General features: G+C 56.4%; 1 protein-coding gene across 3 annotated transcripts; it reads right to left on the bottom strand.

The window, feature by feature from the left end:
• Positions 1–12: 12 nt before the first annotated feature.
• On the bottom strand, positions 13–11,837 carry XKRX (XK related X-linked). Of its 3 annotated transcripts, none has more exons than XM_064670097.1 (4): positions 11,709–11,837; positions 4,515–4,673; positions 2,200–2,459; positions 13–1,363 (listed from the first exon to the last, which is right to left on the bottom strand). In XM_064670097.1, the coding sequence occupies exons 1-4, from the start codon at positions 11,819–11,821 to the stop codon at positions 618–620; spliced, it is 1,278 nt and encodes a 425-aa protein (XP_064526167.1). In that variant the 5' UTR covers positions 11,822–11,837; the 3' UTR covers positions 13–617. The 3 variants fall into 3 exon arrangements, with proteins under 3 accessions (XP_064526167.1, XP_064526166.1, XP_064526168.1); XM_064670096.1 differs by lacking the exon at positions 11,709–11,837 and adding an exon at positions 11,386–11,698 and having other exon boundaries at positions 4,515–4,866; XM_064670098.1 differs by lacking the exon at positions 11,709–11,837 and adding an exon at positions 11,386–11,697.
• Positions 11,838–13,681: the final 1,844 nt, after the last annotated feature.

Raw genomic sequence — 13,681 nt, 5'->3', positions numbered from 1 at the left:
CAGACACGCAGCCACAGCAAAGTTTCTTTACTGCTTAAAACAGTCCCAATGGCACCCATGGCCCAAGGTCACAGTATGCATCCTAGCAGCAGGTGGGGGTGTAGGGGCACCCCATGGGCTGTGCACTGCACAGCAGCCAGCTTGCAGGTGATTTGGGCACCCCACAAGTCCTTGAATCGTAGAATCACAGAACAGTTTGGATTGAAAGAGACCTCTAAAGGCCACCTAGTCCAACTCTCCTGCCATCGGCAGGGATATCTTCACCTAGACCAGGTTGCTCAGAGCCCCATCCAACCTGGTCTTGAATATGTTCAGGAATGAGATGTCCACCATCTCTCTGGGCAACCTGTGCCAGTGCCTCACCACTCCCATTGTAAGAAACTCCTTTCTTGTATCAAATCCGAATCAACCCTCCTTCATGTTCATATGCATGGTCCTGGGCAGGTGAGCACATTCCTGTCCCCCTGTCACTGTGAAGACACACTGGGACTGGCTGCCACTGCAGCACCAAGCAGTGCCTGGCTCATGCTGCGAGCATCCTCTGACTGCTGCTGCAGCCCAGTGCTGTCCATCCCCATGCCTGTAGTCAGCTGGAAGAGATGGGTGCTAGCTGTGCCTCAGACAATGCTGTGCCTCACACCGGGCTCAAAGGGTGCCTCGAGGCACAGTGGGGTCCCTGGTGGGTGCCGGTGGCAGCAGACACAGTGCAGGAAGTCGGCGACATTGTGCCGAAAGAGCTGGCGGCAGGGGTGCAGGTACTGGAAGAAGAGGAGCATGAAGTAGATGCCCAGGCAGTAGCCAAGGAGCAGCTGCACTACCAGCAGTGGGGTGCAGACGTTCTCATAGACGTCTGTTTTGAAGAAGTACCAGAGGATGACGAGGGCTGTGTTCTCGGCCAGCCGGGCCACGTAATACACGGCCAGGCGGCCCCAGTTCTGCGACTTGTCGATGAGGTCCCGGTCGGCCAGTTTGAGCTGCACGGCCGACCAGCAGAACATGTTGATGCTGGCATAGAGGAGGGTGAAGGCGCAAAGCACCACCACTGTGCCTACATGGCTGAAGTTCTTCTCAATGTTGTCGGGCAGGCGGGTGCCACTGCGCCAGAACTGCACCCAGGGCAAGAAGAAGACCACCAGCAGGTTGGCCAGGGCAATGGGGATGATCCAGTGCTTGAAGACGGTGCTGAAAAGCACAAGGACGGCCACGCGGGTGGAGATCTCCAGGCTGCGCCACAGCACGATGCAGAGGAAGGCCAGTGGCCGCAGCTGGACCTTGTAGTCATCGTACTTGACCTGGATGGCCAGGATGTTGCAGACAAGCGCTCCGTAGGTGACCGACACCAGGCAGATGGCCATGAGGACGGCTGCAGAGGGAGAGAGCAGGGGAGTCAGGCAGCATCAGGGACTGCACTGTGTGTCCAGCCTCTCTGCTGCCTGAGGTGCAAAACCTGGGGTGCCAGCTCCATGTGGGAAACATGGGGTGCCAATCTTGGGTGAGAAGTGCAGGGTGCCAAACCCTGGGGCTCACAGCAGGAGGCTCAGTGTGAGCACTGCTGGGACAGCTCACAGCTGGTGGTGACAGTCCCCATGATGAGGTGACTTTGAGGGGAGCTGCTGGCAGCAGGAGGTTCTGCCTGGCTTGGTAACATGCAGAAGTGGGAGTTAAAAGCTTGCTCTGGCACATCCACCTCCAAGCACATAAACATCCTGGGAGCTCGCAAGGGAGCCTGGGAGTGGGAGTGCTGGCCTAGGAGCTCCGGCTGTTGGGAAAGGTAGAGAAATAGATCCAGTGGAAGGACTGTAGGGAACCCAGAGGCTGTAGCTAGACAGAAAAAACTAATGGAGACTGGAGCAGGCTGGGGCAGGCACCTGCCATTTTTATGGGACAGGGCACTGAGGGGATGGCATGGCTCTATAGGGCAGATACCCACAAGCATCGGGGCTGGGAGCAGAGCCTGGCACCTCAGTCATGGCCAACTCTTCCCCCTGTCTTCATCCCCACTGCAAGCCAAAAAGCAGAGAGCTGATGAGTGCCCAACTTCTGTGGGTTATGCTCCACCTTTAGGGGAGTCCAGTGGCAGTTGTGATCCCAGAAACAACCGCTTGGATTGCTTGGATGCCACATTGGCACACACAGCTAAGGAGCTGGCACTGTGCCCTGGTGGGGTTCCTAGGGAGCCCACATACCAGGCACCCTTACCTCGGGCAACAGGGACATACTTCTCCAAGACACTGATGTAGAGCTGGACGGTGAGCTGCGGGGTGGAGCCCAGGAAGGCCTGGATGACAGCCATGCGTTTGAAAGCGTTGCGGTGCGTGGCCAGCCGGCGCTCCGAGTGTCCCACCTCCTGCTCCATCTCCACCTCGTAGCCTTTCCGCAGCCAGCGCTTGCGGGTGATGGTGACATAGGGCTCCTCCTTCTTCCCTGACTTGCAGTACACCAGCAGGGCCTCCATGCACCTGTGGAGACATAGGAGCTGTCACCCCACCAGCTGCCACCCTGCCAGCCCCCCTGCTGGCCCCCAGCCCCACTCCTGGCACATCTAGCAGACTCTTTCCTGGTGCTGGCCAGACCGTCCTCCTGCTGAGTGCAGCCCAACTGATTTGGGCAACTGTCCAGCAGTGCTGTGGGCAGTTCCTGGCCCTGGGATGGCAAGATGATGGCAGAGTCACACCCGGATCATGAAGGTGCCTCGTGGCTGCTCCTCTGCTCCAGCACTCTGGATGAATCATATGAGGCAGAGGAGCAACAGTTGCCCCAGCGAGGGCAACTCGTGAGGTGAAACAGCTGCTGCAAGAGGTGCAGCATCCAGGGTACAGAAACAGTGGCTCTGCTGGGAGCTACAGCTACAGGAAGGTGTTAATCGCCTTTGGGCTCTGTTTTCCCAACTGGTAAAAACCTCTTCCTCTAATCAGAGGGAAGAGAAACTCTGATGTTGTCTTTGATCTCTGCTCTTGAGCAGAAGAAGGCTTCCACGCTTCCTTCTTGGTGGGGACAGCAGGAAGGGGAGCGCAGGGTGAAGCTGTGTGTGACATGGGCAGATAAGACAGCGCTTCCGCAGGTCCTTTTCCGCGGAGCATCCTCACATGTGGGTGGGGATGTGACTTTCTCCTGTGCTGCTCCTCACTGCGAGGGTGGGGGATCCCCAGCCCCTCCACACACAGCCATGGGGTAGATGGGCATGGCAAGAGGCAATCAGCAGAGGAGGATTCATCTGACAGGCTTGGCTCATGCCTGGGGACTAGCTAGCCCTGGGACCAACAGGATATCATTAGGGCAGCAGAAATTTATCTGCATCAGACCCAAACGGAATGAGGTTTTTGGATAAATTCTCTCGGCAGATCAGGCCAGTGCACATGGCTCATTGCAAACTTGAATGGGAAAATGGTTTCATCTCAAAGGCCCGGCTTCAAGTGCAGTCCCAGCTGGCTCCTAGTGCCCTGCCAGACCTTCTCAGCAGGCTGGGTTCCATCTCCGGCCTGAGCAGACTGCTGAGGCAGTCTACCCCGGGCAGCTCCAGCTGGCTCTTGCAAGCAGCCAAGCTCCACCATAACCATCTCAGACAGCCTTGGGCAGTGTGGTGAGACCCATGACACCACCACGGGCCACCGTGGGCTGGCAGCACTGAGGTGAGGCCCCCCAGCAACCTCTGAAGATTGGATGTGGTGACAAGGACACTTCCAGCACTCTGCTTGTTTCCGGTGATGGAGGAAATGGGGTGCAGGCCACCGTATTTTCGCAGTTCTGTGGGCCCCAAAGAGTGGCTCCTGGCCCACCCTTGGAGATGGCAGCTCTGCCTTGCCTCCTGCTGTGCATTCTCACTGAGAAGGGTGGCTAGGGTGACAGCAGCCCAGGAAGTACTGCAGCATTCCCAAGGAATGAGAGATCAGCACATCTCCAACTTGTGCAATATCCACCCCCTCACTGCCATCTTCCCAACATGGTCCAGTGGCTCACCAGTTCCCATGCCAGCCCCAATCCTGTACCCAGCTCGTCTCCTCCATGTCCCATAATCCCACCTGTTCCAGGTCTGGGGACCTTCTTTGAGGGTGCTCCTATTCACCCTCGAGCATCCAGTCAGGGTTCCCATCTGTGCTCCAAGAAAGGAGATGGCAAACCCCAGACGCTGGGAGAGCCTCTGGTGGCAGCCAGGACTCTGCGAAGTGCCTTTCCAGCAGCTGGCATGCAACAGGCTGGCAGAGCCACGTCCTGCCCGGAGAGGGGTCCAGCAGGCAGGAGCACCCGTTGCACCACAAGGGAGGGAGGGGAGAGCAGGGGACCCCCTGGAGCCGGGAGCAGCAGCAGCTCCGGGGAGGAGGGACGAGGAGCCGGCAGGAGCAGCTCCGGGCACACCGGACATATGGCTGCTGACAGGCGATCCCCGGGGCGCCCGTCCTGCCCGGCACCGGTTCCCGCTCTCATCCGGTGCCCGCGGACGTGCCGGGGGTCTCCGTGTACCTGCCAGGGGTCCGCGCACCCGTGCGGGGGGTCCCCGCGCCCCCGGCTGTGCTCACCTGATAACGGGGCCAAGCTGGAGCAGGTGCATGAGCAGAACGAGGGGCCGGTCGCGGCTGAGGTCGCGGTGCACGAAGGTGAGGGTGAGCTGCACCAGGACGGAGGGGCAGAGCACGAAGAAGATGGTGAGTGCCAGCCAGAAGCGGTCGTCGGAGTGGCTGTAGGAGAGGCAGAGCACGGTGGCCGCCGCCCCCTCCCCGCAGAACAGCGCCGTCGAGAAGACGATGCTGAGCGGCAGCTTCGCCCGCGACGGGGCGGTGGGCGGGCGGTCCCCGCTCGGGCTGTCCATCGCGGCCCCGGCCCGGCCCGGCCCGGCCCGGGCTCTCAGCCCCGCCGCGGCGCCATCCCGGGCTGCAGCGGAGAGAAGAGCGGCGCTGCGGGGCGGGACGGGGCGGGGCGGGGCTCCCCCGCCGCACCGAGTCCCGACGGGCGGCACCGCACCGGCACCGCTCCGGGACTGCCCCGACGGGCCCCGACCCTCCAGCCCAGAGTCCCCCCTCCAGGTATCCCAGCCCCACCCTGCCCGCCAGCCTCCTGCGCTGGGGCCCCCTGCAACTGCTGTACTCTGATCCCCACCAGGCGTGGAGCCCTCTGCCCCAGGACATCCCCACCTGTGCCCCTGCCCCAACAGCCCTGCCTTTGACAGGGATCTTCTACCGAGGACTCCTTGTCTCTGCAGGGAAACCCCACCCCAGGACACTCCCAACATGGCCAGGATCCCCCTGCTCCTGCAGCACCCACCCCGGGACTCCCATTCCCCCAGCTATAGCCCTGTCAACCCCCATGCTACAACTTGCATGTGCTCTGGGGTCTCTGGGGTCCTCCTCAGGACCTCTCAGTCAAATCCTGACCCAATCATGTCTTGGCAGCTACCAACACCCCAAGGTGCAGTAACATGCAGGGTCCCTCCAGGGAAGAATTGTCAGGCAGCTCCAGGGACAGCGGGGTCCCACTGTAGGGCAGGAGGGGATGCCAATGTGGGTGCCAGCCCTGCCTGCATCAGCCAGCTGCCAAAGAGCTGCCTGTACCCACTGCTGCCTCAGATCTGGGGCCTGACCCCAGCTCTGGGGCCTGACCCAATCTCCAGCCCTAGGAAGGGTATGTGGGGCCAGGCCGGGCCACCCACCAGCCTGTGGCCCTGTGCCATGTGGGGCAGCACGTGGGAGGAAGGGTATTGCCAAGGGAGGGAGCGTCTTGGTATCTCGCAAGCCAAGCTGTGGCAGGGACACCCCTTCAGGTCCGGCAAGCAGCTGGAGTCTGTATCGAGATTTGGGTTGGATGTTACAGGGGAGATGTGGCTCCTGTATCCTGAATGCTGCTGCCTCCAGGTAAGATGTAGTGAAGACCACCTTGGCCTACAGATGAGCAACAGACTGCTTTTCCCATCAACTTCAAGGATCCCACCTTCAGAGTGATGGGTTATATGGACTTGCTGACAGAGCCAAACCTCCCATTGCTGAGCCCACCACTCAGCCCTACATGCCTCTTGTCTGTCCCACCTTGGTCACATGTACAGTGGTGGGAACACAAGGCTGTGTGGGCTGCTCCCCACCTCGATGGCCATGGTGGTCCCTGCTCTGCCCAACACACGCAGTGCCCCCAGCACCAGCCCTGCCCACCTTTTCCCCATGAGCATCAGTGTGGACACGGGCAGGGATGCACACCCACTGTTTTGCCTGAGCACCCACTGCCTGTCAGATCCCTCAGTCCAGCCTGTGCACACACTGGCTGGCTGGAAGAGATGGAACAAGGCAAAGAGTGTTTGACATTGGTCAGTTTTTCCTGGTTTAGGCAGACCAGGAGTTTTTAGGTAACTTTTAAAAGTCACTTAGTGCTCATCCCTCAGCAGCCAGGCCAGCTCACAAGGAGATGCCCATGCTAGCAGCAGAAAAACTGTGTCCACTCACCTTCCCCATGCAAGCCAAAAGCACAAAAACTCCCAAATCCCATGCACAAGAGTTTTTCCTGTTTTACCAGGCTGGAAGCATTACCAGGGCTTTTGGTCTTATCAGCAGCAGAGCTGGGAATAAAACCACCTGAGGCCTTGGAGGCCGTGTCTCCCCCAATAGCAATTCCCACACAGAAGCAATTCCTGTCTCTGCAGCTGCTCATTGCTTTTCCTTCCAAGGATGAACAGCTGCTTCAGGAAACCACAAACCCCATGAGCTCATAGGGACTGGCCTGACCAGCGGGGACGGGAGATCTACGTGACAGCTCAGTTCTGGCATGATAGTTACATATTTTCAAGCTGTTTTTGGAAAACAGCCTCTCCAAAAAAAACCTCCAGAGTGTGAAGGGATGTGTCTAAAACACAGGAGGAGCCTGCCACCAGCCAGAGGCCAGCTGGGGTGGGAGCTGTGCACAGCAGCAGCTGTGCCCAGCTGGGTGCTCAGCCAGTGGTGGCACATCATGCGGTGCTGCCAGCTGCACCCACAGCTCTGTATGAGCAGCAAGAGCAATGCGCCCTTTGTACCATTTATGAAACTTCCACTTACCCAAATTAAAAGCATTCCCCAGGAGCCTGGCAGGTCACCAAGCCCTCAGCCAAGCAACGCCTGTGCTTCGACTCATCGTATTTTTAATTTCCCCTGCTTCATGATGAAATACTTGAGAGCAATTGTTTAAGCAGGCAAGAATTCCAGTCCTGTATCCATAAACCCCAGCAGCCATCAAGAGGAATGGAGAGACAAAGCATCACAGCACTTCCCATACCAGTTATTATCCTATTTTCTGACCCAAGCACGAAGAGGCAGCGGGCTGTTCACGTTGTGAGTCACCTCTGCAGCCTGACCCCACCTGTCCACAGCTCAGCACTGTAAACAGCAGATAGGCCATAAAAGTGATCTGTGTCACAGATAGCATCAGCCAGGGATCCTGTCCCACTGCCCTGCCACTCCCTGTCCCTGCCAGCTCCACGCCTACACCTCCGCCTGTGAGCCCAGCACGGCTGGGGCTGCACAGACACCCTGGGACACCACTGTCACAGAGCAACTGCCTGACCCATGGCTGTCACAAGCCAGCAGGGCACTGGGGTGTCCTACCCTGTTGTTCCTATGTTCAGTGGCTGGATCCTGGGTACCTGCTGGCTGACCCTTGTTCTGAGTCCTCCCAGGAGCAGAACAGCCCTCAGGCTGGTGGAGATGAAGTTATGTGGAATCATAGAATATGCTGAGTTGGAAAGGACCCACTATGATCATCGAGTCCAACTACTGGCCCTGCACAAGACAGCCCCAAGAATCACACCATGTGACTAAGAACGTTGTCCAAATGCTTCTTGAGCTCTGTCAGGCCTGGTGCTGTGACCACTTCCCTGGGAAGCCTGTTCCAATGCCTGACCACTTTCTGGGTGAAGATATCTATCTGATATCTAACCTAAACCTACCCTGATGCAGCTTCATGCCATTAAGTGACATCCGAGATGATGTGAAACTGCCCTGGAAGTGCCCATCAGGATATAACTCAAGGTACCAAACAGAGGGGGACTGTTCTGGCTTCTCATCTGCCTGTATCACCAATAGAGCAGCAGCAGGATGAGGACAATGATTGTCCCTCTGTACTGAGCACTGCTGAGGCCGCACTTCAAATCCCATGGTCAGTTTTGGGCCCCTCACTTCAAGTAAGACATGGAGGGACTGGAGCATGTCCAGAGAAGGGCAACAAAGCCAGTGAAGGGTCTAGAGGGTAAGTCTGATGAAGAGAGGCTGAGAGAGCTGGGGGGACTCTGCCTGGAGAAAAGGGGGCTCAGGGGAGCTTTTATTGCTCTCCACAACTACCTGAAAGGAGGTTGTAGCCAGGTGGGGGTCGCTCTCTTTCCCAAGTAACAAGCTACAGGACAAGAGGAAATGGCCTCAAGTTGTAGCAGAGAAGGTTTAGATTGGATACTAGGAAACAATCTTCACTGAAAGGATGGTCAGACCTTGGAACAGACTCCCCAGGGAAGTGGTGGAGTCACCATCCCTGAAAGTGCTCAAAAAACCTCTAGATGTGGCACTTGGGGCTATGGTTTAATGGTAAACTTTACAGTGCTGGGTTAATTGTTGTACTCGATGATCTTAGAGGATCTTCCCAACCTTAATGATTCTGTGGTTCTATGATCTCTAGGACCACTTAGGAAATTGAGTTTAGGTGGGTTGCATGTTACTTCTGTTACAGAAGCTCCTAGAAGCTCATGTTTTTTCCAAACCTCACTGTCGGGAGCTGGAACTGGAGAAAAAGGCAGAGGGAAGGAGAAACCAATTTTCCCTGCACAAGAGTGGCACAGTGTCACCTGAGTCCCTTCCCCATGTTTTTCTGCAGGCATCAGCATTCAGGAGTCTCCCTCTACCTGTGAATGCCCAAGGCACTGGCTGGAGTCCTACCACTATGTGTGGATGTCAATTCTCCTGTCTCCACAAGTGTCTGCCCTGTCTTGGAGAGCTTCCCAGCTTCATTAATATCTTAATCCCAGCCTTTATTATTTTTTTTAATCTCAGTGTTCACACAACACAATTTGCACAAAGGGCAGTGGCTGTGGTGGCCACCCACTGTGGGAAATGCAGGGTTTGCTGTGCAGCTTTTCCAGCCCCTTGGATGCCTGCGGATGTGGCAGGGCATTTGTGTGCGGGATTGTGGATGTGGGGTGGGAACAGGCTCCTTCACGAGCTCTCACTCTCGAAATAGCCATGTCTGCTTTACACATGCCTGTCTGGTGGCTCAGCTCCTGTAAAAGGAGAAGAGAAAAGCTGTTTGGAAAAGGCAGGGAGCTCTGAGCCAGAGCTCTTAAAGAGCCCAGGTGGGGAGAGCTGCCAGCATGCTCCCCAAGCTCTCCTCTCCTCACTGCACTAGGACCTGGAGCAGACATCGCTCCCAGGGTGCTTGTTGGGACATGCCAAGAGCACACTGCTGCCTTTCCAAATATAGCCCTGCACACAGAGGTGGAGGCAGCTGCTCGGGGTGTGGGGATGGCCAAGCTTCCCTGCTTCAGATCTGAAACCACCTCAGGAACACGATCTGTGCAGGGGATTAAACATTCAGCTGCTGTCGCGTGGGGCGATGGTGGGAATGTGTTGATCTCCCAAACACCCAGTGTGCTGGATGAAGTGGAAATCAAAAAGTGCCCCCCCACTTGACATGCTGTGAGCAGGGGACACAGTTGTGTCCCCCTCAGTGCAGCCACTCCATCCTGACTAGCAGGGTTGGGAGATTCTGAGGAATCCATGAGCTAGGAATTTTTTACTTAGTTTGGAAATAGCTTTGCAAATGACTGGTTTCCACGGGCTAAACTGTTTGGATTTTGCATTGCTTTCTCAGTAGCCCAGCTGTATTTTTCCCTGCCCCAGCAGTCTGTGGAATAGTTTCCGGCTGGGGAAATATTTATTCCAGTCGCTTCATCATGTGACTGCTTTTACCGCTTCAGTTCCTCACCCAGCTTCGGTCCCTGGTCCTCCTGGGAGAAAAACAGATGCTTGTGCTGAGGATCTCATCTCTCTAAATCTCACTGGAAGCTGTGCTGAGCCCACTGGGATCCAGACACTGGGCTGCCAGAGCCAGGATGCCTGCCTGCAGAGCATGGGCCATGTCACTGCTGCCTCACAGCTTCAATTCTTTAACAAGAAAGCATAGTTACCTTTGGATGCATTTATAGGTCTTTGCTATAAATACACATTTTGAAGTCATGCCTCCTTGGCTACAGTCCCAGCTCAGGCAGCAGGTAATGCTGTAACACTAAACCATGCAGGAAGGGTTAAAATTACCTTTAATTGACTGATTCCCCCTGGGTCCCCCCTGTTGTAAGAGTATACAGCCCTGACAGTGTTATAACCCAGCCAGGCTGCCTGTGCCTGCCCAGGCATTCTGGCAGGCAGGAGGATTGGTTTACACTCTCCTATTCCCCATGCAGGAAAGCAGAAGGAGCACTGTAATGCTCTCAGCAAAACCATTATAGAAGCCCAGATAGGGCTTGTAGCCATCACAGAGGCTTCCTAGAGCTGTGTGTATGGCACAGGAGCAAGCTGGCAGCTTGTCTTGCAGCAGGGAGCAGAGCAAAGAGAGTGCTCAAATCCAAACCTCTCCCAGGAATTTGTGTGTGCTTTGGCTGGGAAGCACCCTGCCAGAAACTGGGTGAAGAGCAAACAGCTCCCTGCACATTTCCTGCTTGCTTCTGCATCTGACACAGGGTGATGGTACTGGTGTGGGAGAGCAAAGAATGCTCTGGAAAAACAATCTCCTTTACCCAAAATAGCTTGTGGAATGGTTGCTGGCATTGGGATGCAAACCATCCATGCTCCTTGGTACTTTGCCAGCAAACCTGCCTGGTGCCCCAATTCCTCACCAACAGGTCTCTATGTCACAGGCTGTAATTATCTTGTGTTCCCAGCCTGACTGTGGGGTGTTTGCCTGTAATTAGCTCTTGGGATTTAGGAGCTGGTATGATCCAGGGTTATCGTTAGTCACCAGTGCCATGCTGGGATTTAAAGGGACAATGCGGTTGTTTGCATATCTACCACCTCAGTGTGCTGTCAGACAGTATGTTAAATAGAAAGATGAGTCTCTCCTCAAAGCCTATGAGTGACCTTGCCCCCCACAGATCCCTTTCTAGGCAGAGCTGATGCAGCTCCAAGTAAAGCAGAACAGCTTGCTAATATTTCCGCTGTGACTTTTTGGTCTTTGCCATCACCTTGTCTCTGGTGTCACCCCAGCTCAAGGCCCTCAGTAAAGGCTGTGGTCAGCCCCTATAAGCCCCTATAGCTCTGCACTGCCCATCATGTTCCCTTGCAAACCATCGTTCCCCATGTGAAAGCTTCCCAGCCATCCCTCCCACTCTGCCTTTTGCCCCAGGGGTGTCAAGCAGGGTTCCCAGTGCACCCGATGCTGGCTCGGGCACGTACTCACGGGGTCTAGGGAAGCCGAGGCAGGGCAGCCCGCCAGCCCGCGTCCATCTGCGCTTCTCCACGGTCCCTCTGGTTTCGTCTCATTCCCTCGCCTGCGACACTCCAGCAGGCAGAAATAGCCCCAAAGCACGTGCCACCTTCTGGGGAGCGATGCCAGGGGCCAGGCAGCCCCAGCACCTCAGGCACAGCCCCCCCTCAGGGGCTCCTGGTGGCACCAGAGTGTCCAGCCCAGCACCGTGCCGGGGCACAGTCCGGGCATAGCGCTGGTGAGGAACATCTTCATTTATCCACCAAGATAATAAATTCTGCCTTAGAGTTTCTCACCTGGCAACAGTCACCAAGGAAACGAGAATGGCTGCTGCGGGTCCCCACTGGTGCTGCCTGGGGGGTCCCCATGGCCCTGGCAGAGGGTCTCCAGCTGCACCCTGTCTGGTCATCTGTGTGGGCAAAGGGCCAGTGACTCACTTGTAACCTGAGCCCAGGCACAGCAGAATGCCCATCGATGCAGGCTTGGCCTTTGCACCACCTCTCCAGAGCCGAGTGTGGGTTTCATCAGGTTTGGGGTGAATTTTGAGGTTTTCTTGGCTGTTGATCCTAGTGTGTGTGCATTGGGAGGAGTGAACTGGAGCTACCTCAGGCTCCCGGGGGTTTTCCCTGTCCCTGGCACTGGTTTGGTCAGGGATTTTGGACACTTGCGTTTAAAGCAGTAGTACCCCAAGTGCTCAGAGATCTCTAGAAATCCATTGTTACCAGAGGGAGATGAGCTCTTGCTACCCTTCAGGATCCCGAGCCGCTGCCTCCAGGGCTGCCTGACACATGGCACTTCCCTATTTATAGCAGCTGTGGTCATGCCTCCTCCTATCCCCTGCCAGGCTGTCCGCTAGCAGTGCCACCCCTAAGCTCAGAAGCAGGCACTGTCTTCCAACAAGTAATTTCAGACCTAGTACAGCTAATTCTCCAAAAAGCATCCCAGCCCCATGCTGCCTGCAAACCTGGCTCTGACACTGGTCCCTGCAGTTGCTGGCACAGGCACAGAAGCAATCAGGAAAGGCCATCAGGCTGGGGACAGGGTTCTGTCCCTGGGCCAGGATAGGGTAGCTGATGTGCAGCCACTGCCATGCCATCAGTAGCACAGGGGTGACCAGTTACTGAAAATATGGCAAGTGGCTGTGATATCAGAACAGAAACTTCCTCCATCAACCATTAACCACCCATGGCTCCCTGCCCATGGCACTGCCCTGGGGCACCTCCTTTGCCCAGGGTGGGTGCTGAGCTTTGCAACAGCACATGGTGCTGGAGAGGGGTGCATAGGGCTGTGCTTATCCCAGGCCTGCACCCCTGGGGCCATACTGGATGCGAGGCAGCATCTCAGCATCTTTGGCTCATGGGTGGGATTTAGTTGGTCAAGGTAGTGCTGCTGGCACTGGGTGGTTTAGCATGGACCAATGTGAGCCAGTGGGCTTCCTCTGTTTGCTCCACAGTACGGCTTTTGAAGGCTCTCCTTGTCCCTCTGGACCCCACTTCCCCCACCCAGAGCTCCTGCAGCTCAGACATCCTTGTATGATTTCTTCTCCTCCACACGCAACAGCGGCAGCATGCCAGGGAGGGCAGCTCCTGCTGGGAAAAGCACCAGGAAACCTGAGAAGCAAGATAAGAGCTTCAGAGTTACAAATCAAGGAGCTGGGGCTTTTTTCCTCCACTGTTGTTTGAGGGTCTCCACCACCTCCCTGCTCCCAGCCAGGCTCCTGATGGGGCTGGCCAGTGTTTCTGTCCCAAGCGGCAAAGGACCAGCTGCCATTCAGGGGGCATTCATGCTTCATTAGGGCATGAAATACAAGTGGTGAGCAGTGATGTCCCCCAGCCCAGCTCAGAGTGGGCCCTGGATCATGAAGCGCATGATCCTTGCAGGGGCTGCAGAGAAACATCCACACGGGGATTAGGCAGCAAGGAGCCAGGGACGCTGTTCCTTAGAAGAGGAATTAACTCAGCTGGAAACCCCACATCAGGTGATGTCTCCACCAAAAGCTGTTTATGCCAGCGAGGGAAGCACGAGGCTGCCCAGCACCATGGGGGTGCAGTGGGGTGGGTGATGCAGTGCCCAGTGCAGCAGACAGCCCCACGACACACAGTGTCCCAGCAGCCACTGGCCTGGGCCGACCCACCAGGATTAAAGGGCCTGTGAGAGTAAGTAATTTAAATCCAGATTAGATTTAAGCAGCTGCTACGCAAAGGGGATGTGAGCAGGGGTCGCAGGGTGGGGACAAGCAGGTGAGAGGCTGACTGGCACCCCTGTGATG

The sequence above is a fragment of the Pseudopipra pipra genome, chromosome 13, assembly GCF_036250125.1.
Source record: "Pseudopipra pipra isolate bDixPip1 chromosome 13, bDixPip1.hap1, whole genome shotgun sequence".
Taxonomy (NCBI): domain Eukaryota; kingdom Metazoa; phylum Chordata; class Aves; order Passeriformes; family Pipridae; genus Pseudopipra; species Pseudopipra pipra.
This window is presented reverse-complemented; position numbering and strand designations above follow the sequence as displayed.